The following is a 25,473-nucleotide window of genomic DNA, read 5'->3' on the forward strand; positions in this document are numbered from 1 at the left end:
GTCGAGGAAAATGATCAGACTACATAAATAACATCCTGTAATTTGATTTTGATATTTTTTTTATCTTGATTGAAAATTAACACCAATGCATTGACTGATAAACATAATCACATCATTTATTCAGAAAATATAAATAACGACACATAAATTATTAACCGCAACATGTAAGTGTAAAAAAACAACAACCTTATGATTTGTACATTTTCAGAATGTGCTTGTTCTATTTTTAAACAAAGAAAACAATCTGAAGTTGTCTTTATTTTTAAGTTATCTTGCCGTGATTTTACCAGTCCGGCCCACTTGGGAGTGGATTTTTCTCCATGTGGCCCCCGATCTAAAATGAGTTTGACACCCCTGATCTTTAGAAATACTTGCCTTGATGTTTACTGACCAGCACAGTGTTTGTTCACAGTGGATATTTTCAGTCGGAGGCATTGATAGGAAACTGCCTTTTAGATAGATAGATAGATACTGTAGATACTATAGATCAGGGGCTCCCAAACTACGGATCCGGGCCCCCAGCATCCAAAATCCGGCCCAAGGGAAGTCCCAAGTTAAAAAAAATTTTTTTTTTTAAAAAAAAAAAAAAAAAAAAAATCTTTCCCTTCTAATACATTTTCTACCGCTTGTTACTCTCGGTGTCTCCTAGCCGCTCTGGCAAATCCTATTGTCTAAAAATGAATTTTCCCATCGATAACGTGAAAATGCTAAATGTCAAAACGGATTAAAAAGACAATGTATATTTGTATATATATATATATATATATATATATATATATATATGTACATATACAGCCCGACCCCCGGCCACATTTTTTTAACCCAATGCGGCCCACAAGTCAAAAAGTTTGGGGACCCCTGCTATAGATAGTACTTTATTGATTCCTTCAGGAGAGTTCCCTCAGGAAAATTTAAATTCCAGCAGCAGTGTACAGAATTGAGATCGAAATTAAAAAGTAAATAAGGGGCGTATAGATGGGGAAAAAATATATATATATATTACAATAAGAATAAAAATAAAAAGCAACCATAAGAATAAAAATATAACAGATTTAGGATTTGATGTTTTCTTTAGAACTTTGTTGCCATAACGTAATGCTAGTTAAACCCATTATACTGTACTTGACCTCGTTTACCTTGAGGCCAACGCTTTAGCGATGTGTTTTAATTTGAAAAGTAGGCCGGAAGTGTTTCGTTGGAAGCCGTGTTCGCTTGTCATTCATGCTGAGGCGTTGCAGGGGATCCAAGGCCGTCTCGAGGATACCGCAGCTCCTATTCATCCACGGAAAAGAGTTGAAATAACCCAGGAGTCGACAATGGAGACCGTACGTTCATGTTCCGCGGCGAGAACCGTGTGCCGGTCGGCCCGCGCTGAAGCTTCTCCCTGTGCCCAAACGGCGGTAGCCCGGCGTCGCGAGCCCGCAGTGGTCGCTCAAACCTCAGCCTGAGAATCCCTCGCGTTGCCCGTCCAGCCTCGGAGGAGCACAAGGCAAGCTAAGACGAGCACATCCGGGATGCTGAAGCAGTGACCTTCCCTCAGTCCCTCCGCCGGGGACCGCGGACCCGCAGCAGCTGGAGCATCCCCCGGAGCTGCATGGACACGCAAAGGCAGCATCCGCGGCCGTGACGCGCCGCCTGCCCGGGATGCTAGCAAGGAGGAAGTGTCTCTGACATGAAGACGAGGCTGGTGTGTCCTCTGGCTGCTGCGCTGACATTGTCCCCTGCACGCTGACTCCACCGTGCCGACATCGTCATGTACGCGGCTGGCCGTGTGGAGCTCCAGCCCCGGGGATGACACCCAGCCAAGTACCGGCGGGCCGGCGCGGGGCCACCTTCCCCGGGTAGTGACCGCACACTTGCTAGGCAGCTAGGCGGCTAATTGGAGCAGATACACCGAGCCCGATGTTGTCCCACAAGGTTCTAGTGGCCATCCTCTTGTTGAACGTCTACGTGGGCGTGCAGTCCGTCTACTATTTCTTCGGCGGCGTGCTCCTGGCGGTCGTCTGCGCCATGGCGTTTTTAAATGGACCGCGGCTGCTGGACTGGGCCAGTTCACCTCCCTATCTTCAGTTCAACAAGTATGTTCTGACCGGGTACCGGCCCGTTTCCTCCGTGCAGGACTGCATCAGAAGCCTCTTCTACTTGCACAACGAGCTGGGGAACATCTACACTCATGGTGAGTTTGTTTCTTCCCTGCAGGACTCATTAGACGCACACTCCCATCAAAGCTCTGCCCTCACAAAGTTTATAATGCTCACTTTTCATGGTCAGTGTTCATGTAGCGTGTGTATTACCTGGCCCGCCCAATCATTATTCTGGATGTTGCCTGCCCCATCATTTATGTAGCCCGCCACATCACTTTATTTGGCCCACCGCGTCATTATAGGTGAACCGCACATCATTTTATGTCGTATGGCATCATTACTTGTGGCCCGCTCACATCATTTTATGTGGCTCGCAACATCAATATGGTATGACATTATTTTACATGGCCCGCCTCATCTGTGACCCACCACATCGTTTCAAGTGACCCAACAAATCGTTTCAAGTGACCCGCCACATCATTTTACGTAGCCCGTCACATAACTATATGTGACTCACCACATCATTTAATGTGGCCCGCCACATCATTTTATGTGGTATGCCATCATTACATGTGGCCTGCCCACATAATTTTATGTGGTGCGCTGTCACTTTTTGTGGCCTGCAACATCAATTTACATAAGCCCGCCACATCATTTTATGTGGCCCGCCCAATCATGTGGCATGCCATTATTTTATACGGCCCGCCTCATCTGTGACCCACCACATCGTTTCAAGTGACCCACCACATCGTTTCAAGTGACCCAACAAATCGTTTCAAGTGACCCGCCACATCATTTTACGTAGCCCGTCACATAACTATATGTGACTCACTACATTTAATGTGGCCCGCCACATCATTTTATGTGGTATGCCATCATTACATGTGGCCTGCCCACATAATTTAATGTGGTGCGCTGTCACTTTTTGTGGCCTGCAATATCAATTTACATAAGCCCGCCACATCATTTTACGTGGCCCGCCCAATCATGTGGCATGCCATTATTTTATACGGCCCGCCTCATCTGTGACCCACCACATCGTTTCAAGTGACCCACCACATCGTTTCAAGTGACCCACCACATCGTTTCAAGTGACCCACCACATCGTTTCAAGTGACCCAACAAATCGTTTCAAGTGACCCGCCACATCATTTTACGTAGCCCGTCACATAACTATATGTGACTCACTACATCATTTAATGTGGCCCTCCACATCATTTTATGTGGTATGCCATCATTACATGTGGCCTGCCCACATAATTTTATGTGGTGCGCTGTCACTTTTTGTGGCCTGCAACATCAATTTACATAAGCCCGCCACATCATTTTACGTGTCCCGCCCAATCATGTGGCATGCCATTATTTTATACGGCTCGCCTCATCTGTGACCCACCACATCGTTTCAAGTGACCCAACAAATCGTTTCAAGTGACCCAACAAATCGTTTCAAGTGACCCGCTACATCATTTTACGTAGCCCGTCACATAACTATATGTGACTCACTACATCATTTAATGTGGCCCGCCACATCATTTTATGTGGTATGCCATCATTACATGTGGCCTGCCCACATAATTTAATGTGGTGCGCTGTCACTTTTTGTGGCCTGCAATATCAATTTACATAAGCCCGCCACATCATTTTACGTGGCCCGCCAAATCATGTGGCATGCCATTATTTTACATGGCCCACCTCATCTGTGACCCACCACATCGTTTCAAGTGACCCACCACATCGTTTCAAGTGACCCAACAAATCGTTTCAAGTGACCCGCCACATCATTTTACGTAGCCCGTCACATAACTATATGTGACTCACTACATCATTTAATGTGGCCCGCCACATCATTTTATGTGGTATGCCATCATTACATGTGGCCTGCCCACATAATTTTATGTGGTGCGCTGTCACTTTTTGTGGCCTGCAATATCAATTTACATAAGCCCGCCACATCATTTTACGTGGCCCGCCCAATCATGTGGCATGCCATTATTTTATACGGCCCGCCTCATCTGTGACCCACCACATCGTTTCAAGTGACCCACCACATCGTTTCAAGTGACCCAACAAATCGTTTCAAGTGACCCGCCACATCATTTTACGTAGCCCGTCACATAGAACTATATGTGACTCACTACATCATTTAATGTGGCCCGCCACATCATTTTATGTGGTATGCCATCATTACATGTGGCCTGCCCACATAATTTTATGTGGTGCGCTGTCACTTTTTGTGGCCTGCAACATCAATTTACATAAGCCCGCCACATCATTTTACGTGGCCCGCCCAATCATTTGGCATGCCATTATTTTATACGGCCCGCCTCATCTGTGACCCACCACATCGTTTCAAGTGACCCACCACATCGTTTCAAGTGACCCAACAAATCGTTTCAAGTGACCCGCCACATCATTTTACGTAGCCCGTCACATAACTATATGTGACTCACTACATCATTTAATTTGGCCCGCCACATCATTTTATGTGGTATGCCATCATTACATGTGGCCTGCCCACATAATTTTATGTGGTGCGCTGTCACTTTTTGTGGCCTGCAACATCAATTTACATAAGCCCGCCACATCATTTTACGTGGCCCGCCCAATCATGTGGCATGCCATTATTTTATACGGCCCGCCTCATCTGTGACCCACCACATCGTTTCAAGTGACCCACCACATCGTTTCAAGTGACCCAACAAATCGTTTCAAGTGACCCGCCACCTCATTTTACGTAGACTGTCACATAATTATATGTGACTCACTACATCATTTTAGGTGGCCCGCCACATCATTTTATGTGGTATGCCATCATTACATGTGGCCTGCCCACATAATTTAATGTGGTGCGCTGTCACTTTTTGTGGCCTGCAACATCAATTTACATAAGCCCGCCACATCATTTTACGTGGCCCGCCCAATCATGTGGCATGCCATTATTTTATACGGCCCGCCTCATCTGTGACCCACCACATCGTTTCAAGTGACCCACCACATCGTTTCAAGTGACCCAACAAATAGTTTCAAGTGACCCGCCACATCATTTTACGTAGCCCGTCACATAACTATATGTGACTCACTACTCATTTTATGTGGTATGCCATCATTACATGTGGCCTGCCCACATAATTTAATGTGGTGCGCTGTCACTTTTTGTGGCCTGCAACATCAATTTACATAAGCCCGCCACATCATTTTACGTGGCCCGCCCAATCATGTGGCATGCCATTATTTTATACGGCCCGCCTCATCTGTGACCCACCACATCGTTTCAAGTGACCCACCACATCGTTTCAAGTGACCCAACAAATCGTTTCAAGTGACCCGCCACATCATTTTACGTAGCCCGTCACATAACTATATGTGACTCACTACATCATTTAATTTGGCCCGCCACCTCATTTTATGTGGTATGCCATCATTACATGTGGCCTGCCCACATAATTTTATGTGGTGCGCTGTCACTTTTTGTGGCCTGCAACATCAATTTACATAAGCCCGCCACATCATTTTACGTGGCCCGCCCAATCATGTGGCATGCCATTATTTTATACGGCCCGCCTCATCTGTGACCCACCACATCGTTTCAAGTGACCCACCACATCGTTTCAAGTGACCCAACAAATCGTTTCAAGTGACCCGCCACATCATTTTACGTAGCCCGTCACATAACTATATGTGACTCACTACATCATTTTATGTGGTATGCCATCATTACATGTGGCCTGCCCACATAATTTAATGTGGTGCGCTGTCACTTTTTGTGGCCTGCAATATCAATTTACATAAGCCCGCCACATCATTTTACGTGGCCCGCCAAATCATGTGGCATGCCATTATTTTACATGGCCCACCTCATCTGTGACCCACCACATCGTTTCAAGTGACCCACCACATCGTTTCAAGTGACCCAACAAATCGTTTCAAGTGACCCGCCACATCATTTTACGTAGACTGTCACATAATTATATGTGACTCACTACATCATTTTAGGTGGCCCGCCACATCATTTTATGTGGTATGCCATCATTACATGTGGCCTGCCCACATAATTTTATGTGGTGCGCTGTCACTTTTTGTGGCCTGCAACATCAATTTACATAAGCCCGCCACATCATTTTACGTGGCCCGCCACATCATTTTACGTGGCCCGCCAAATCATGTGGCATGCCATTATTTTATACGGCCCGCCTCATCTGTGACCCACCACATCGTTTCAAGTGACCCACCACATTGTTTCAAGTGACCCAACAAATCGTTTCAAGTGACCCGCCACATCATTTTACATAGCCCGTCACATAACTATATGTGACTCACTACATCATTTAATGTGGCCCGCCACATCATTTTATGTGGTATGCCATCATTACATGTGGCCTGCCCACATAATTTAATGTGGTGCGCTGTCACTTTTGTGGCCTGCAATATCAATTTACATAAGCCCGCCACATCATTTTACGTGGCCCGCCAAATCATGTGGCATGCCATTATTTTACATGGCCCACCTCATCTGTGACCCACCACGTCGTTTCAAGTGACCCACCACATCGTTTCAAGTGACCCAACAAATAGTTTCAAGTGACCCGCCACATCATTTTACGTAGCCCGTCACATAACTATATGTGACTCACTACATCATTTAATGTGGCCCGCCACATCATTTTATGTGGTATGCCCACATAATTTTATGTGGTGCGCTGTCACTTTTTGTGGCCTGCAACATCAATTTACATAAGCCCGCCACATCATTTTACGTGGCCCGCCCAATCATGTGGCATGCCATTATTTTATACGGCCCGCCTCATCTGTGACCCACCACATCGTTTCAAGTGACCCACCACATCGTTTCAAGTGACCCACCAAATCGTTTCAAGTGACCCGCCACATCATTTTACGTAGCCCGTCACATAACTATATGTGACTCATTACATCATTTAATGTGGCCCGCCACATCATTTTATGTGGTATGCCATCATTACATGTGGCCTGCCCACATAATTTAATGTGGTGCGCTGTCACTTTTTGTGGCCTGCAATATCGATTTACATAAGCCCGCCACATCATTTTACGTGGCCCGCCAAATCATGTGGCATGCCATTATTTTACATGGCCCACCTCATCTGTGACCCACCACATCGTTTCAAGTGACCCACCACATCGTTTCAAGTGACCCACCACATCGTTTCAAGTGACCCAACAAATCGTTTCAAGTGACCCGCCACATCATTTTATATATATATATATGACTCACTACATCATTTATGTGGCCCGCCACATCATTTTATGTGGTATGCCATAATTACATGTGGCCTGCCCACATCATTTTATGTGGTGTGCTATCATTTTTGTGGCCCGCAACATCCATTTACGTAGCTCGCCACATTATTTTATATGGGCCCGCCTCATCTGTGGCCTGCCACATCACTGTATGTGGCCCTCCACGTCACTTTATTTGGCCTACCAAATAGGTGGACCACATTTGATGTGGTATGCCATCATTTTATGTAGCCCACCACATCAACTTATGTGGGCCGCCACATGGTTTCAAGTGACCCACCGCATAATTTTTTTTATGGCCCGCCCCAACATTATATGTGACCCACTACATCATATGTGATCCGTCACATCATTTTACATGGCCCGCCACATAATTTTATGTGGTGCGCCATGGTTTTTTGTGGCCCGTAACATCAATTTACGTTGCCCGCCACATCGTTTCAAGTGACCCGCCACATCATTTTACATAGCCCGCCAAATCATGTGGCAGGCCATTATTTTATATGGCCCGCCTCATCTGTGGCCTGCCACATCACTGTATGTAGCCTTCCACGTTACATTTTATGTGTTATGCCATCATTACACGTGGCCCGCCACACATAATTTTATGTGGTGTGCCATCATTTAAGTAGCCCGCCAAATCAATATATGTGGTCCACCCCATGTTTTCAAGTGACCCACCACATAATTTTGTGTGGCCTGCCCCACCACTTTATGTGGCCCGCCCCATTATTACATGTGGTCTGTCACATCATTTTATGTAGCCCGCCACATCAATTTATGTGGCCCACCACATGGTTTCAAATGACCCGCCACATCATTTTACATAGCCCGCCTCATCTGTGGCCTGCCACATCACTGTATGTAGCCTTCCACATCACTTTATTTGGCCCACCGCATCATTATAGGTGGACCACATTTTATGTGGTATGCCATCATTACATGTGGCCCGCCACACATCATTTTATGTGGTATGCCATCATTTTATGCGGCCCGCCACATCCTTATAAGTGGTCCGCCACATCACTTTATGTGGCCCGCCCTATTATTACATGTGGTCTGTCACATAATTTTATGTAGCCCACCACATCAATTTATGTGGCCCACCACATGGTTTCAAATGACCCGCCACATCATTTTACATAGCCCGCCTCATCTGTGGCCTGCCACATCACTATATGTAGCCTTCCACATCACTTTATTTGGCCCACCGCATCATTATAGGTGGACCACATTTTATGTGGTATGCCATCATTACATGTGGCCCGCCACACATCATTTTATGTGGTATGCCATCATTTTAAGCGGCCCGCCACATCCTTATAAGTGGTCCGCCACATCACTTTATGTGGCCTGCCCTATTATTACATGTGGTCTGTCACATAATTTTATGTAGCCCGCCACATCAATTTATGTGGCCCACCACATGGTTTCAAATGACCCGCCACATAATTTTACATAGCCCGCCTCATCTGTGGCCTGCCACATCACTGTATGTAGCCTTCCACATCACTTTATTTGGCCCACCGCATCATTATAGGTGGACCACATTTTATGTGGTATGCCATCATTACATGTGGCCCGCCACACATCATTTTATGTGGTATGCCATCATTTTATGCGGCCCGCCACATCCTTATAAGTGGTCCGCCACATCACTTTATGTGGCCCGCCCTATTATTACATGTGGTCTGTCACATAATTTTATGTAGCCCGCCACATCAATTTATGTGGCCCACCACATGGTTTCAAATGACCCGCCACGTCATTTTACATAGCCCGCCTCATCTGTGGCCTGCCACATCACTGTATGTAGCCTTCCACATCACTTTATTTGGCCCACCGCATCATTATAGGTGGACCACATTTTATGTGGTATGCCATCATTACATGTGGCCCGCCACACATCATTTTATGTGGTATGCCATCATTTTATGTAGCCCGCCACATCAATTTATGTGGCCCACCACATGGTTTCAAGTGACCCACCACATCATTTTGTGTGGCCCACCCCATCATTGTATGTGGTCTGTCACATAATTTTATGTGGCATGCCACAAAATGTGGCCCGACACATTCTTTGTGACCCGCCGCATTATTTTACATGACCCGCCACATCACTAAAAATGGCCGGTGTAAGGCTATAAATAACGTACATAGCTGGTTGTTAGCTTGACCTAACGATTTCAACGCAAATTATCTATCCTTCTGTTGGTAAAAGAGGTAATATTTCAACACGACAAGGCTACTATACATTTATTTCAGGTAACTTAAATGGCATTAGAATTAGAAATACATTGAGCTACATGAGCATGATTCACTTTATGAAGACAGGAAACAGCTGAGTGTGCCTCACGCCCATATAAGGCAGTGATGTGGCGTTAATTAGCTTTTAGTTGTGTTTGAATCTTTAATGTTGGTCTGCCCACACCAGGACGTCCTCCAGGCCGTGTCCCTCCCTTCAGAGCGTCAGACGTTGCTACTGCGGACAAATTAGGTGGAAGTGTGGGACCGTCCCGCCTTAAAATAGACGTGTTAAAAGCGTTGCTCCCACAGTATCACCTGACTGGGACAAACGGCCTTGACATTGCAACGGGCGAGCTTGGTGAAGAAACAGTGCCTCCCACGCTAGCCGCCTTAGCATAGCATTACACATTTCATCCTCAAAAACACCACTTTTTTGCACCCTGCTGTTTAAGTACCAAGTTAGGGCTGTAGCTATGAATTATTTTAGTAATCAAGTAATCTATCCTTTAATTTGAATAGTCGAGTAATCGAATGAAACACACTTTAATGCCTCAAAGCGTATTTTAGGGAAAATAGTTGAAATAAACAATATATTATATTTCTGCTCGCCATAACCTTCATTCTTTTTTTCCCCAATAAATGCACATCATCAACATTGAAATGGCAACTTTAAAGATGTGTGCACTTATAGAAATAAAAAAATATATACTGTACAGACCAAAAGTTTGGACACACCTTCTCCTCATTCAATGCGTTTTCTTTATTTTCATGACTATTTACATTGCAGATTGTCACTGAAGGCATCAAAACTATGAATGAACATATGTGGAGTTATGTACTCAACAAAAAAAAGGGAAATTACTGAAAACATGTTTTATATTCTAGTTTCTTCAAAATAGCCATTCTTTGCTCTGATTACTTTTTCGCACACTCTTGGCATTCTCTCAATGAGCTTCAAGAGGACTTGAAATGGTTTTCAATTCACAGGTGTGCTTGAAGCTCATCGAGAGAATGCCAAGAGTGTGCAAAGCAGTAGTCAGAGCAAAGTGTGGCTATTTTGAAAACAACTAGAATATAAAACCTGTGTTCATTCATAGTTTTGATGCCTTCAGGGGACAATCTACAATGTAAATAGTCATGAAAATAAAGAAAACGCATTGGATGAGGAGAAGGTGTGTCCAAACTTTTGGCCTGTACTGTATATTTTTAGGAATATAAATTGTCGCTTTTTTCTATTCGATTAATCCTAAATAGGGTAGCGACAGGGGCAGAGCTAGACGCAGTCCCGTGTGTTGATTGGCGGTCGCTTCGAGAAAGTCTAGAAGACAGACGTCCTTCTGTTTACTGCGTGGGCTTCCTCTTCTTCAGAGCATTTCCTGGAGTTTGCCCACTCCGCATCCTCATGTCCATACTTGGACACTTGTAAGAGAGCTGTTCGGCCATTGGGTATTGTATAAGACAGGGGAGTCAGATTTGTTTTCATCGAGGGCCACATCGCAGTTATGGTTTCCCTCAGAGGGCCGCTTTTAACAATGACTAATACATGAATATATATGTGTACATATATATATAATACATTAACAATAAACAAATATATATTTAAATTTTACTTTAAAAACTGTCAACTCAGTCACCAGAATTTTACAGTAAAATCAGTGTTTTTTTTTACAGCAAGTAAAAAAAAAGAATAAAAGGAATGGAATGGAAAAACAATACCACTGTTTTTAGCTGTAAAATTCAAGCAACAGAGCTGCTAGTTGTTTTTTTTTACCATAAAATCTTGTTGTTTTAATGTTTTTTTTGTCTGTTTTTTAATGTTTTAGTGTCTTACTGTATATGGAAAAAAACAGTACCAAAGTAGATTTTACGGTAAAATCTACTGTCAATTTTACAGTCGAATTTGATTGATAATTTGTTTTGAAATCCTAAGTCAAGTAGATATTTAAGTACAGTATTTATCTTTATTTTAACCAAAAATATATACATGATTTTTATGTCAAAAGGGAAAGAATAAATATGTTTAGTAAGAAAAGATTAAGCATTTTATTAACGCATATTATTTCCAGGCTTTCGTGGGCCACATAAAATAATGTGGCGGGCCAGTATTGGACCCCGGGCTTTGAGTTTGACACCTGTAATATACACACACTTTACAGACCTCAACACTTGGGGCGCTACAGTTTTAACAACTTATCTTGTCTCTCTGTGTCATGTGGACATCTGTAAACAATGCAACGCATGCACAGTCCGTCACGCCGACCACGACTTGTGTACTTTCCCCGAGCTTAAATGCAAGTCAGGGAAGAAGTCTCCCACACGAGATGTTTACTTTTAATTCTTGAGACAAGTCGTTTCATGATCCTGTTTAACGGAACCTCTCCTCAGGCATCCCTTTGCTTTGCTTCCTGGTGCTGCTGCCACTCAACATCCCCTGGTCCCAGATCAGCGTGACGTGGCTGGGTGTGGTGCACTTCCTGGCTTGCCTGTCGCCCCAGCTGGGCTCGGTGCTCTACCACCTCTTCATGAACCACGAGGGAGGCGAGCCGGTCTACCACACCCTCCTCAAACTGGACGTGTGCGGGATTTGCATGATCAACACGCTGGGTGAGTTCTTATTGTTCCGCCCACATGCCACTAGAACACTCACTTCCTCAGGTACACAATTATACCTAGGGCTGGGCGATATGGCTGAAAACTGTATCACGACATAAGTGTTTTATATCGGTTACAATTACTGATATTTTTTTAAGAGCTAATTATGACCTTTTATTTTCAAATGTAACCTTCCTCTGGTTATAATCCCCTCAGCTATCAAGGCAGAAAGGAAATGTCAACACAAGCATGGAAAACACACAAACAATGTAAACAAAGTTGTAAAATCCCATTGAGCACTTAATATTCTCTTAAAATGAAAGTGCAAAAAAAAGAATATGTAAGAAATGCTTAATAAAGTGTAACAAAATAGTGCAAAGTGGGACAATGTAAACAGAGAAACCTGAGAAGAACTATTCTGCAGGTTGACGTTGTCTGGAAGTTAGAGCTGCGCTCTAAAGGGTGAGGGCGTTTAAAGGCCTACTGAAACCCACTACTACCGACCACGCAGTCTGATAGTTTATATATCAATGATGAAATCTTAACATTGCAACACATGCCAATACGGCCGGGTTAGTTTACTAAAGTGCAATTTTAAATTTTGCGCGAAAAATCCTGCTGAAAACGTCTCGGTATGATGACGTCAGCGCGTGACGTCGCGGATTGTGGAGGACATTTTGGGACAGCATGGTGGCCAGCTATTAAGTCGTCTGTTTTCATCGCAAAATTCCACAGTATTCTGGACATCTGTGTTGGTGAATCTTTTGCAATTTGTTCAATGAACAATGGAGACAGCAAAGAAGAAAGCTGTAGGTGGGAAGCGGTGTATTGCGGCCGACTTCAGCAACACAAACACGGCCGGTGTTTCATTGTTTACATTCCCGGAAGATGACAGTCAAGCTTTACCATTGGCCTGTGGAGAACTGGGACAACAGAGACTCTTACCAGGAGGACTTTGAGTTGGATACGCAGACGCGGTACCGTGAGTACGCATGCAGCTGCGGCTTCCAAACATTTGATCGTTTGCCCGTACGTGCGTGCCGCTATGTGCATGTCACGTACGTAACTTTGGGGACTTTGGGGAAATATATGTGCTGTATGAACTTTGGGGAGGTGAACGGTACTTTGGGCTGTGGGATTGAGTGTGTTGTGCAGGTGTTTGAGTTGTATTGGCGGGTTATATGGACGGGAGGGGGGAGGTGTTTGTTATGCAGGATTAATTTGTGGCATATTAAATATAAGCCTGGTTGTGTTGTGGCTAATAGAGTATGTCTTGTGTTTATTTACTGTTTTAGTCATTCCCAGCTGAATATCAGGTCCCATCCGCCTCTCACAGCATCTTCCCTATCTGAATCGCTCCCACTGCCTTCTAGTCCTTCACTCTCACTTTCCTCATCCACAAATCTTTCATCCTCGCTCAAATTAATGGGGAAATCGTCGCTTTCTCGGTCCGAATCGCTCTCGCTGCTGGTGGCCATGATTGTAAACAATGTGCGGATGTGAGGAGCTCCACAACCTGTGACGTCACGCTACTAGTCTGCTACTTCCGGTACAGGCAAGGCTTTTTTTATCAGCGACCAAAAGTTGCGAACTTTATCGTCGATGTTCTCTACTAAATCCTTTCAGCAAAAATATGGCAATATCGCAAAATTATCAAGTATGACACATAGAATGGACCTGCTATCCCCGTTTAAATAAGAAAATCGCATTTCAGTAGGCCTTTAAGGTGGTGTGGTATTACCGGTCTTTGATTAGATTTTTTGATTTTTATTAAGGATCCCCATTAGCTGGTTGCCACAACAACCCACGAGTCTCCCTGGGGTCCACAAACTTAATACAATTACAAGTAAAAGCATATAATTATAACTACACAATACAGAAACAAATAAAAATCATCAACAAGCAAACCATTTACAGTCTCAGAATATTAATTACCATATAAATATAACTACACAATAAAAAAATAAAAAATAAATCATCAACAAGCAAACTAATTTACAGACTTAGTGAGCACGAGCGCCTTGCATCATTTATAGACCACATTAGTCTGACTACGGCCCGTTTGGAAAAAATAAAACATTTTTTAGCTGTTTTAGTCACAATTTCTCTGCTCTCTTCAGCACTTATTTTTACTTTCTCTTCTCACTCCCATGAAAATAATCAACCGTGAGACAACAAGATAGCGCAACCAAACGTGATAGTTCATGTTTTTACCCGATTGGCTGTTAGCGTGTCGCTCTCACTGATCAGTGATCACTTCCTGCGTTGCTCGGTTACCAGAGAGCTAGTGACTTTGTTCATGCAACCAACCTTGCTTGGCAACTTGCAAGTTTTTCCGACGAAGAATAACACAAATTATCAAATGTTTTAATCAAACGCATTTTTTTAATTGATATCGACAACGTGTTTATCACGATATATATTGATATTGTTTTATTGCTCAGCCGTAATCAAACCGATAGGTTTGTGGGTATTCCGACCCCTAAAAACGTATCCAAAAAAAAGTAACAATCTCAGTATAGTTATTATTCTGCCCTCCCTGAATATTGAAATTTAGTTTGGCGCATATGTAAACAAATATGTTTCCACTTTCATGCTCATACTGACCAAAACTCTACGGATTTAACCTTTTAACAAATAACATTTTTAACAGAACAAAATTGACACCAAACAGCAAATATGTTTCTGCTTTCATGCTCATACTGACCAAAACTCTTTGGATGCCCGTTGCTCAAACCTCAAACTGAAATTTCGAAACAAATAATGTTGTGTATTGTGGGACATAATTGCGAGCACATACAGTATATCACCTGAAAGGTGTAGTGTTTTTCCTGTATTGCTAAATATTTGAAAAACTAAATGTTGGTGGCGGCCCTAAATTAACTTGTGCCACAAGTGAATGAATGTATGGAAAATATTGGTTGCATTCCAGCACTAATGCTACTGTTGTGTTCGGGTTGTGCTCTCAGGGGCGCTGCCGATCCTCTACAGCACGCTGCTGTGCTACCCGCTGATCCGCATGGTGGCGCTGGCGGTCTACATCCTGCTCTCCAGCCACGCCATCTACTGCGCCGTCACGGCCCGCAGCAGCGTGCGGCGCCTGCGCTCCTTCGCCTGGCAGGCGCTCTTCCGCTTCTCCTTCTTCCTGATGCGCTGGGCGGGCGTGGGCGGCGGCAGCCCCAACTCGCTGCGCCACTTCCTCACCATGGACGCGCTGGCCGTGCTGGGCGGCGTCATCAACATCGCCCGCATCCCCGAGCGCTTTCGCCCGGGCCTCTTTGACTACTGGTGCAACAGCCACCAGATCATGCACGTGCTGGTGGTGGGTTCCATCCTCTACCTGCACTGGGGGGTGCTGGACGACCTGCTGTGGATCAACAGCTACAACTGTCCCTCGGACTGACCCCGCAGCAGAGAGGGGTGAGCTAGCATGCAAATCACGCCTCTCTCTGTGGATGTTCTCACACGTAGAAGACACTGTAAACTTTTACTGCGGAAGTTAGTGTTAGTAGATGGGGGGGGTTCAGTGTTGTGACCTATGCAGCGTGTCCAAATCATGCATCAGCACACTCCCCCTAAAGCCGCTTCACTTTATAGAACACGGCCACGCTTTGGATTTGTAGTCTGAAGTCCGCAGATGCACATGATTTCAAACATTTTCATATTTTCTGTCCATCACAGTACGCCAAATTTTCACAAAGGGTCTAAATGGCTGGTCGATGCAATTTGCTAACTTCCCCACTCGGCGGAGAAACTACAGTTGAACCTCGAAGCTCAATCGCGTGGCTTCTGACCTCCCCTGACCAATCACAAGAGGAGGCTGGGGAATATGAACGCTTTAGCCAAGAGGAGAAGAAGGCAGATTCACCCTGGCCTGTATACCACCGGGGGCTGGGCGATATGACTGAAAACTGTATCACGATAAGTGTTTTATATCGGTCGATATCGATAATTATTTATGTTTTAGCGAAAATTAGGACCGGGATAAAAATAGATAAAATTCAACATCTTTATTTCAAATGTAACTTTCCTCTGGTTATAATCCCCTCAGCTATCAAGGCAGAAAGATAAGGAAAAACACAAAATGTACACACATTTGTAAAATCACGTTGAACACTTAACAATAACGTCGTAAAATTAAGGTGCAAAAATAAGCAATATGTAAGAAAGTGCAACAAAATATTGCAACGTGTGAAAATGTAAACATAGAGAAATAGTTGCGGGGTGGCTCGGTTAGTATAGCGGCCGTGCCAGCATATTGAGTGTTCCAGGTTCAATCCTAGTCACAGCTGTTGTGTTCTTGGGCAAGACACTTCACTCCGCTGCTCCCAGTGCCGCCCACACTGGTTTAAATGTGACTTGGATAAAGGGTTTCACTATGTAAAGCGCCTTGAGTCACTAGAGAAACGCGCTACATAAATACATTTCACTTCAGAAACCCGAGAAGAACTATTTTCTGCAGGTTTAGTGCCAGGAAGTTACAGCTGTGCTCTAACCGGTCTTGTTTGAGACGAGCACCTTGCATCATTCACAGACCACATTGGTCTGACTACGGTCCCTTTGGGAAAAAAAACACAATTTCTTAATTTTTACTTTCACTTTTCACTCCATGCAAAGAATTAAGAGCGAGACAACAAGATGGCGCAACCAAACGTGATAGTTGACACTGTTACCTGATTGATTCCTCCGTTGCTCGGTTACCAGAGAGCGAGTGCCTTTGTCCATGCAACCAACCTTGCTTTGCAACTTCCGCCTTTTCACGACAAAGAAAAAAAAATGTATAGAACGTTTTATCAAACTCCTTTTTTTTATTCATATCGATTACATCTATCACGGAATATATTGATATCGTTTTATCGCCCGGCCTTAATGTAGTCCAATTAACTTACTATAGGGCCTCACTAGGATCCAGTATCTTTTTAAAAACCCCTGGAATGAGAAAAATAGGATATTTTAGCATGCAATGCTACCATACAAGTGTAAAAAGAAGTGATGCAGTTTTCAAAGATTCTTACTGCTGTGAATGTGAGTCCACTTAAACCTGGATTATAGTCTGCAACGCTGTCTGGATCATGCCATAGATCTAAACTATTTATCTTGTAAGCTTCCTTTGTCATGAGAGAACCGCTAATCGACGCGTTAGAACAGTCGATTTTATTGCAAATCTTGATTCCAAAAGGCATACGAAGTTGGGCGTGCACCGTCTGAACCGGCAATAGTGTGAAAAATCAGAACGATCAGTCCTTTTACCACGTCGTTGTGATATCACGTTTGCTTTTGTGTGCTGGTCACGTCACGCAGAAGAGAGTGTTTGCCCCACTGAGATTTGTTGTGGCTTAAAGCTGCTACCTGGTGGAATCCAGGTTACGGGTGTTCCGCTTTAGAGGTTCCACTGTATGCTGCGGTGATGCATTGTGGTGATCTACCACCATGCATATCCAATGGATTTGTATGCATCCTATTTTATTCATGTTCTCGGGTCATTGAATGGATTGCAACTGGACTGTTCAGTTTGTCTTGGAAGGCGTTCCACTTCTCATCACCTCATGCTCACAGAGTTGGACAGGACAGATCTAGTCCTAGCGGTCGGTGCCGGATCCAAAAGTATTTACCGTAATTTCTGGACTATTGAGCGCACCAGTATAAAAAGCCGCACCCACTGAATTTTAGAAGATTCTTTTTTTCCAGACTATATGCCGAAGATATATATGTTTGTTTACATTGTTTGTTTTAAAACGGTGCCTGTAACACGGCAGTAAAACGGCTGATCAAACAAAACAGAAGTCATCGTCATGGACCCACTAGCTGCGGAAGCTAGCTCTCTAATCAGCTGAACAGATTCAATTAGTCCACAGTTTTGGTGAATTTAGGAAACTGAAACAATACAAAAAGAATGCCATTGTAAGTTAATAAAACTAACAAATACACTCGTAAATGTGTTAGCATATTAGCTCATGCTAACGACGCTAGCTTTATTACGTTACGATAGCATGTACAAATATGCATGAAAACAGTCCAAAAGACATCACACATGGGACGGTCTAGTAAGTAAGATTTGTTTTAGTTATATTGTAAAACTTACAAACGTTGCACAGACTGATGAATGAAGAGTAGGAACGCTACAGACGGCTAGAAGACGGAACGGCTCTTGTACTTCCGGTTGAAAGCTCAGTCTAAACAGATGGGCAATGCTAATACTTATATAGCCCTCAAAGGGCTGCACAAACCACAACGACATCAGGGCAAGAAAAAACTAAACCCAATGGGAACAACGAGAACCCTTGGAAGGGACCGCAGATGTGGGGTGACTGGTGCAATGGATGTTGAGTGCATATGGTTAATAATGTGAGGGTTCAGTCCATACGGAGGACAGCAGGGGGAAAATGGTGCCACAGCAAAAATAATAACTATTCAGTGTCTATACTTGTTTTTTGTTTTTTTTAACTATTCGCATTATGGCAGTAAGCGAAGAAAAATCCATAAATTAGCCGTACCGTTTTTTTAAGCTGTAGGGTTCAAAACGTAGGAAAAAAGTAGCGACAAGGACAAGACTGGTTTCGGTCGGAATGCCCCCCCCCCCAACAAACCCTCCTCCTGTGGAGGTTAATTCCTTTTAGATCCGGCACTAAGGGCTCAGACTTAATCTGTCCTATCAAACTAAATCTGTGAGCATGAATTGATGAAGCCTGCTTGGAGGAGAAGCAGAATATATTCCAAGACAACCTGAACACTTCAGTTGCAATCCATTCAATAACAACTTTGTTTTTGCTACCTTTACTGAACTTTCGGAAATCTCCAGTGAGTTTGCCCACCTATGTGTGTATCATTCCTTCTTTAGCTTTTTCAAGACCAAAAGAATGGTTAACAACCGTTTTTTTAATTTATTATTTAAAAAAAAAAGTTGTAAAACAAAAAAATGAAGAACGTTTAGTTATTTTATATATATTATTCAAATATAAGGACGAAAAATAAGCGCCTAAACATATTTCTTGCTTTTTAATACGTGGTTTTACGTGGGCTTGAACTTGCAGGTAAACAAAGGTAGAAGAAGACAAAGGACTGTACTAAGATTTAAGTCTTTGTTTTTCCATCTTAACCAGGCCAAACTTTGAAGATACAAGAATAACTGGGTATCGAATCTGGTACTTTTTTTGGCAGTGGCCGAATCCCGCTGATTCACGTAAAATCCATGTTTCGGCACCTGGGTTGCGGATGACGTCACGTCCGGTTGCAGACTTAAGAAGCAATCAGTTGTAATTTTCTATGCCAACAAAGCAAGCATGCCTAAAAGAAAGCACTTAAAAATAAGGCTTCAAATTTCAAAATGTGTTAGCTGAATGCTAATTGACATTGGATATGCCATATACATGCTACTGATTAACATTAGCGGTTTTACATGGCGATTTCAATATCTCCAAATTTGGTAGTGAAAGCTACAAATAAGATGCACATTACAATCAAACGGTTGGTGTATAATAAGTACAATACTTACAGTATAAACACTTTATAAAGGACCCAACAATATACAAGAATGGCACTTTCAACTTGATGGCAAAGACTACATCCTAACTACAGTAACACACTATATACACTACTGCCCAGGGATGGGTACCGATTCTGGTACTTTTTTGGCACCGACTTAATCCTGCCGGTCCTACAAGGCACCGATTCATGTAAAATCCAACGGTGCCATGTTTTGGTACTTGGGTCGCGCGTGACCTCACGCCCGGTTGCTGACTCAGCTGTTGTTGTTTTTTTGCACTTTGCAATCACTGCAGCAGCACTGAGAGCGGACTCAGCTAAACTACCTCTGGTTAATGGTGCAATTTTCAATGCCAAGCAAGGCTCCACGTTTCCAAGAATGCGCTAGCTTGATGCTAATATACATTGGCTTGGCTGATGGCATGCTACTACTTAGCATTAGTGATTTTACATTACAATGTAAACACTTCCAAATTTGTTAATGAAAACTACAACTAAGATGCACGTTGCAATTACGTGCGTAACAAGTACAACACTGAAAGCATTAACACTTTTTGGGGCGCCATCTTGCATCTTGGATTTGCAACTGTTATGCAACTTAATATAATACTTGCAAATGAGACTCAGAAATGTGTTAATAAAACACGATATGACAACTGGACAGCAGTTCCATTTTTAGATGTTGCAAGAAACATTTAGATTTTATCATCAAAAACAAAAAGGTACAGAAAATGTACATTGTTTAATCCATTCCCAGGTACCGGGAATTGGTACGGAATTAGTTGATGTATAAACGTTTGTTTACATGCAAGTCCACGTAAGACTACTTCCGGGTAAACTTGGCGCATCACTTCGTTTTGGAAAAAGTATGTTAATACGCTTGTTATCCATCTTTTTCATATATATATTTTTAAATAATATATGTATCATTAGAAAAACAACTTTATTTTTGGTTTAAAAAAGCAGGTCGTTATCCATTTGTTGTGTTGTTTTAAATGAAAAACCAAATGAAGGAATGCTACATGGCACACTGCATGACCATAGATCCACAAGGTAGTATTTAGAGGACTGCTCACCTTTTCAGGTTTTGTCCTCCTCTAAATTGTCAACTAAAGATTTAAAAAAAAAAAGAAGTATATTCTCTGTTCAAACAGCCATCATGACGCTGTTCTTGCCAAATTAGCATGTAAACGCTAACACTTTGATTTGTTGACATCCCAGATGCATGCGAGTAGCAGTTAGCTTGTCGTTAGCCGTCACTCATTCTCTGCTCTTAAAGGGCTCAGAGTGGACCGTCCCGTCCATACACGTAGTGTAAATATATAATCACGTATGTAGACCCTATATACATACAACCAAATGTACCCCAGTGGTCTTTTTGATAGCAGGCTGCGGGTGCCATGTCGGACCTTTTAGTGACCCTTAAAGACTTTTATTTACCTAAGTATTGTGGGCGGGCGGGGCTAGCACAGGTCAATCTATGCATCGTAAGTCAAAGTGGGCGCGACCTCGAAGAGTTTGTCCCGTCCCGCCTCTCAGGGTGCCGCAACAGTAGCTGAAACGTCCCAGTCGGACTTCCTGTGTGTTCACGCCATGACTCGGAGGGAACACGACTGTGGGTCGGGGTTAGTTTTTATCTCATCACTCACTTAAAGCCTGAGTGAAGAATGCACTACCGACCGGAAAATAAATAGATGATACATTATTATGATGCTACCTGTTGGTTGTTTGAGCACACTGCAGCTAGTCTTGGATAGTTTCACTCCTTACTGCACAGGTGTCAAACTCAAGGCCAAATCTGGGCCGCAACATCATTTTATAGGGTCTCGCTACATCATTTTAAGGTGGCCCGCCACATAATTTTATGAGTTCCGTCATATAATTCCAACATAACACGCCACATCATTCTAACGTGTCCGTTAGAATGATGTAGTAGCAGAGCGTTGTGGCGACATTTTATGGGTTCCGCCACATAATTTTAATGTGGCCCGCCACATCATTTTACGAGTTCCGTCATATAATTTCAACATAACACGCCACATCATTCTAACGTGTCCGTTAGAATGATGTCGTAGCAGAGCGTTGTGGCGACATTTTATGGGTTCCGCCACATAATTTTAATGTGGCCCGCCACATAATTTTATGAGTTCCGTCATATAATTTCAACATAACACGCCACATCATTCTAACGTGTCCGTTAGAATGATGTAGTAGCAGAGCGTTGTGGCGACATTTTATGGGTTCCGCCACATAATTTTAATGTGGCCCGCCACATCATTTTATGAGTTCCGTCATATAATTTCAACATAACACGCCACATCATTCTAACGTGTCCGTTAGAATGATGTCGTAGCAGAGCGTTGTGGCGACATTTTATGGGTTCCGCCACATAATTTTAATGTGGCCCGCCACATCATTTTATGAGTTCCGTCATATAACTTCAACATAACACGCCACATCCTTCTAACGTGTCCGGCGACGACATTTTATGGGTTGCGCCACGTCATTTTAATGTGGCCCGCCACTTCATTTTAAGGGTGCACATTCTATAATTTTTACATGGAACGCTACATAATTCTAACAAGTACCGCCACATAATTTTATGGGGCCCGCCCAGAAATTTTAACATGACACGCCACATCATTTTAATGTGACACGCCACATCATTTTATGAGTTCCGTCATATAATTTCAACATAACACGCCACATCCTTCTAACGTGTCCGGCGACGACATTTTATGGGTTCCGCCATATAATTTTTTTTTTTTTTTTTCAAATATTTTTATTGAATTTTGCAGACAGTACAGTATGATGGATCATGGCAACAGCAAGTTGAGGCATCTGCACATTTTACAATATGTAGTAAACCCTACCCCTTACAGTACCCACCCACTTTAATTCCCATGGTAATTGTCACCTAGTGCCCCGCCATATAATTTTAATGTGGCCCGCCACTTCATTTTAGTGGTGCCTATCCTATAATTTTTTACATGGCACGCTACATAATTCTAACGTGTCCTGCCCATCATTTTATGGGGCCCGCCCCAAAATTTAAAATGACACGCCACATCATTCTAACACACATCATTTTATGAGTTCCGTCATGTCGTTTAAACATGACGCGCCACATCATTCTAACGTGTCCGGCGACGACATTTTATGGGTTCCGCCATATAATTTTAATGTGGCCCGCCCGCCACCTCATTTTATTGTGGACCGCCACTTCATTTTAGTGGTGCCTATCCTATAATTTTTACATGGCACGCTACATAATTCTAACGTGTCCCGCCACATCATTTTCTGGGGCCCGCCCCAAAATTTTAACATGACACGTCACATAATTTTAATGTGGCCCGCCACATCATTTTATGAGTTCCATCATATAATTTCAACATAACACGCCACATCGTTCTAACGAGTCCGGCGAGGACATTTTATGGGTTCCGCCATATAATTTTAATGTGGCCCGCCACATCATTTTAGTGTTGCCCATCCTATAATTTTTTACATGGCACGCTACATAATTCTAATGTGTCCCGCCACATCATTTTATGGGGCCTGCCCCAAAATTTAAAATGACACGCCACATCATTCTAACACACATCATTTTATGAGTTCCGTCATGTCGTTTGAACATGACACGCCACATCATTCTAACGTGTCCGGTGACATTTCTTTATGGCTTCCGCCATATAATTTTAATGTGGCCCGCAACTTCATTATAATCGTGCCCATCCTATAATTTTTACATGGCATGCTACATAATTCTAACGTGTCCCGCCAAATCATTTTATTGTGGACCACCATTTCATTTTAATGTGTCCCATCACATCATTTTCAAGTGACACGCCATATCGTTTTAAATGAGGCCCGCCATATTATTTTATTTTGGACCGCCCCATCATTCTAATGTGTCTCGCTACAGCATTTTATGGGGTCCGCCATCAATTTTTTGTAGACTACCACATCATTTTGATGTGGCACACCACATCATTCTTACGTATCCTGACATAATTTATTGGGTTCCGCCATATAATTTTATTTTGGCCCGCCACATATTATTTTATTGTGGACCACCACTTCATTTTGAAGTGTCCCGCCACGTCATTCTTACGTGTCCCGCCACGTCATTTATGTGGCCGACCACCCCATCATAAAAAAGCACTTTCTGGCTGAATATATTTGCTCTTTAAATTTTGTCATAAAAATGTTGCACATGCAATTCCATAAGTTCTACACTTTAATATTATCAGAATCAGAATCAGAATCAGAATCAGCTTTATTGTCATTACGCAAGGTAACGAGATTGAGGCCATTCCATACAGTGCGATGTGTGCATGCTAGAAAAACAATGTGCAAATATATAAAAAAAAATTTTGGTCATCAAATATAAACACTTACAGTTCTGGGCCTCTGAGGGCCTTCTATAAAAATGAGTTTGACACCCCTATTTTAATGCTTCAGTTACACAGGATTCTCACAAGAATGAGGTAACAACTGACCCAGACCCACTGTACATGGCTGATTAGAATCTGCTTTGCATCGTGCCAAAAAGCCTACAAATGTATTATATTTCAAATCTGATGTCATCACCCCTGACTGTCTGATGTGTTTTGTCTCTCCTGGTGATGACGCCAGCGTACAGCAGACAGGAAGTTCTTACAGGAGTGGAACGTGTCCACACGATTGGCCTCTTTTGTCTCCCCGTAAAGACAAACATGTATGTAAGTACTGTATGTGTGGCGGCGTCACTGGCGGGACAAAGTGTTTTTTTTAAACAAATGTAATCTATCGGGAAATACAACACAGGTGCGGGCTAGCCTGTTAGTTTGTAACGGGTCAGAATAATAGTTCTGTAGTCGACCCACTAAGGACCTGCGCCATGTCTCCATGGTGAGGATGATGACGATCCTCTTTCGAAAAGAGTGTTGAGGTGAATGTGGCGCCCTCTGCGATTGCAAGCGGACAGACGAGTGGTCAAGTCTGCCGCCACGATTGTGCAATAAAACTCAAGTTTATATTTGTAAACGTGCGCCTTGTCTTCTCTTCCCTGGAGGTCGAAGGTCAAGTTTTTTTTTTTTTTGGTAGGAACAAGACACCTATTCTATGTTGAAGAGGATCATTTAGCCTACTGATGTGTATAAATGGTTGATTTATATAGGCTAGTAAGGTAAAATTGTCGGGTTCAAAATTTTACCTTACTACCCTATATAAATCAACCATTTATATACAAGACACCTATTCATTTTGACTGATGGATCCAATAGTGGTCAAATTGTTTTGCTAAATGTATTGTTATTTTCAGTCATTAATATTTGATTTGATTAAAAAAAAAATTACATACTTTTTCGAAATAGTTTTCTATTAATTCATGTATTTTTCTTAGTTTTTATTTCTTAATTTGTAGGTTACAACTTTTTTTTGCCCCAAATCTTTTTAAATCCCTTTTTTTATTTGACATTCTATTGCAGGGATTATAATTTGAAGTGGAAAAAGTATGGACAAAATTAAATAAATAAATACATATTTATATATTATGTTAAATATGTCATTGATCATTCAGAAGTTGGAATTATATACAAAAGTGTGATATTAAATGTGCCATTAATTTATTAAATGTAAAACAAATTGTTTATTATTTATTTAATGAGTGATTACATTTTTTGAATATTTAACGATTGAAATAGTTCATTATTTACTTTGTTTAATTATTTCATTATTTCAAACACAGCCATCAAATTTGGTGGCCGGGGCTAACAGGAACCTAGTCCAATGATTGCTTTAGTCTTGT

The 25,473-nt window shown here is 42.6% G+C and overlaps 1 protein-coding gene across 4 annotated transcripts; it reads left to right on the forward strand.

The window, feature by feature from the left end:
• The first annotated feature begins 1,897 nt into the window (after positions 1-1,897).
• Positions 1,898-24,710, forward strand: paqr4a (progestin and adipoQ receptor family member IVa). 4 transcript variants are annotated; one of them, XM_061981378.1, is made up of 4 exons: positions 1,898-2,176; positions 11,994-12,212; positions 15,170-15,332; positions 15,534-24,710. In XM_061981378.1, the coding sequence occupies exons 1-4, from the start codon at positions 1,903-1,905 to the stop codon at positions 15,601-15,603; spliced, it is 726 nt and encodes a 241-aa protein (XP_061837362.1). In that variant the 5' UTR covers positions 1,898-1,902; the 3' UTR covers positions 15,604-24,710. The 4 variants fall into 4 exon arrangements, with proteins under 4 accessions (XP_061837362.1, XP_061837361.1, XP_061837360.1 ...); XM_061981377.1 differs by having other exon boundaries at positions 1,898-2,184; positions 12,104-12,212; positions 15,170-24,710; XM_061981376.1 differs by having other exon boundaries at positions 15,170-24,710.
• Positions 24,711-25,473: the final 763 nt, after the last annotated feature.

The sequence above is a fragment of the Nerophis lumbriciformis genome, linkage group LG24 (assembly GCF_033978685.3).
Source record: "Nerophis lumbriciformis linkage group LG24, RoL_Nlum_v2.1, whole genome shotgun sequence".
NCBI classification, from domain to species: domain Eukaryota; kingdom Metazoa; phylum Chordata; class Actinopteri; order Syngnathiformes; family Syngnathidae; genus Nerophis; species Nerophis lumbriciformis.

Excerpts from the sequence above, each read along its gene's own strand:
- paqr4a (XM_061981376.1), top strand. The coding sequence starts at position 1,903 with ATGTTGTCCCACAAGGTTCTAGTGGCCATCCTCTTGTTGAACGTCTAC. Across the intron at positions 2,177-11,993 it reads GGGGAACATCTACACTCATG|GCATCCCTTTGCTTTGCTTC; the intron begins GTGAGTTTGTTT and ends ACCTCTCCTCAG. Across the intron at positions 12,213-15,169 it reads TTGCATGATCAACACGCTGG|GGGCGCTGCCGATCCTCTAC; the intron begins GTGAGTTCTTAT and ends TTGTGCTCTCAG.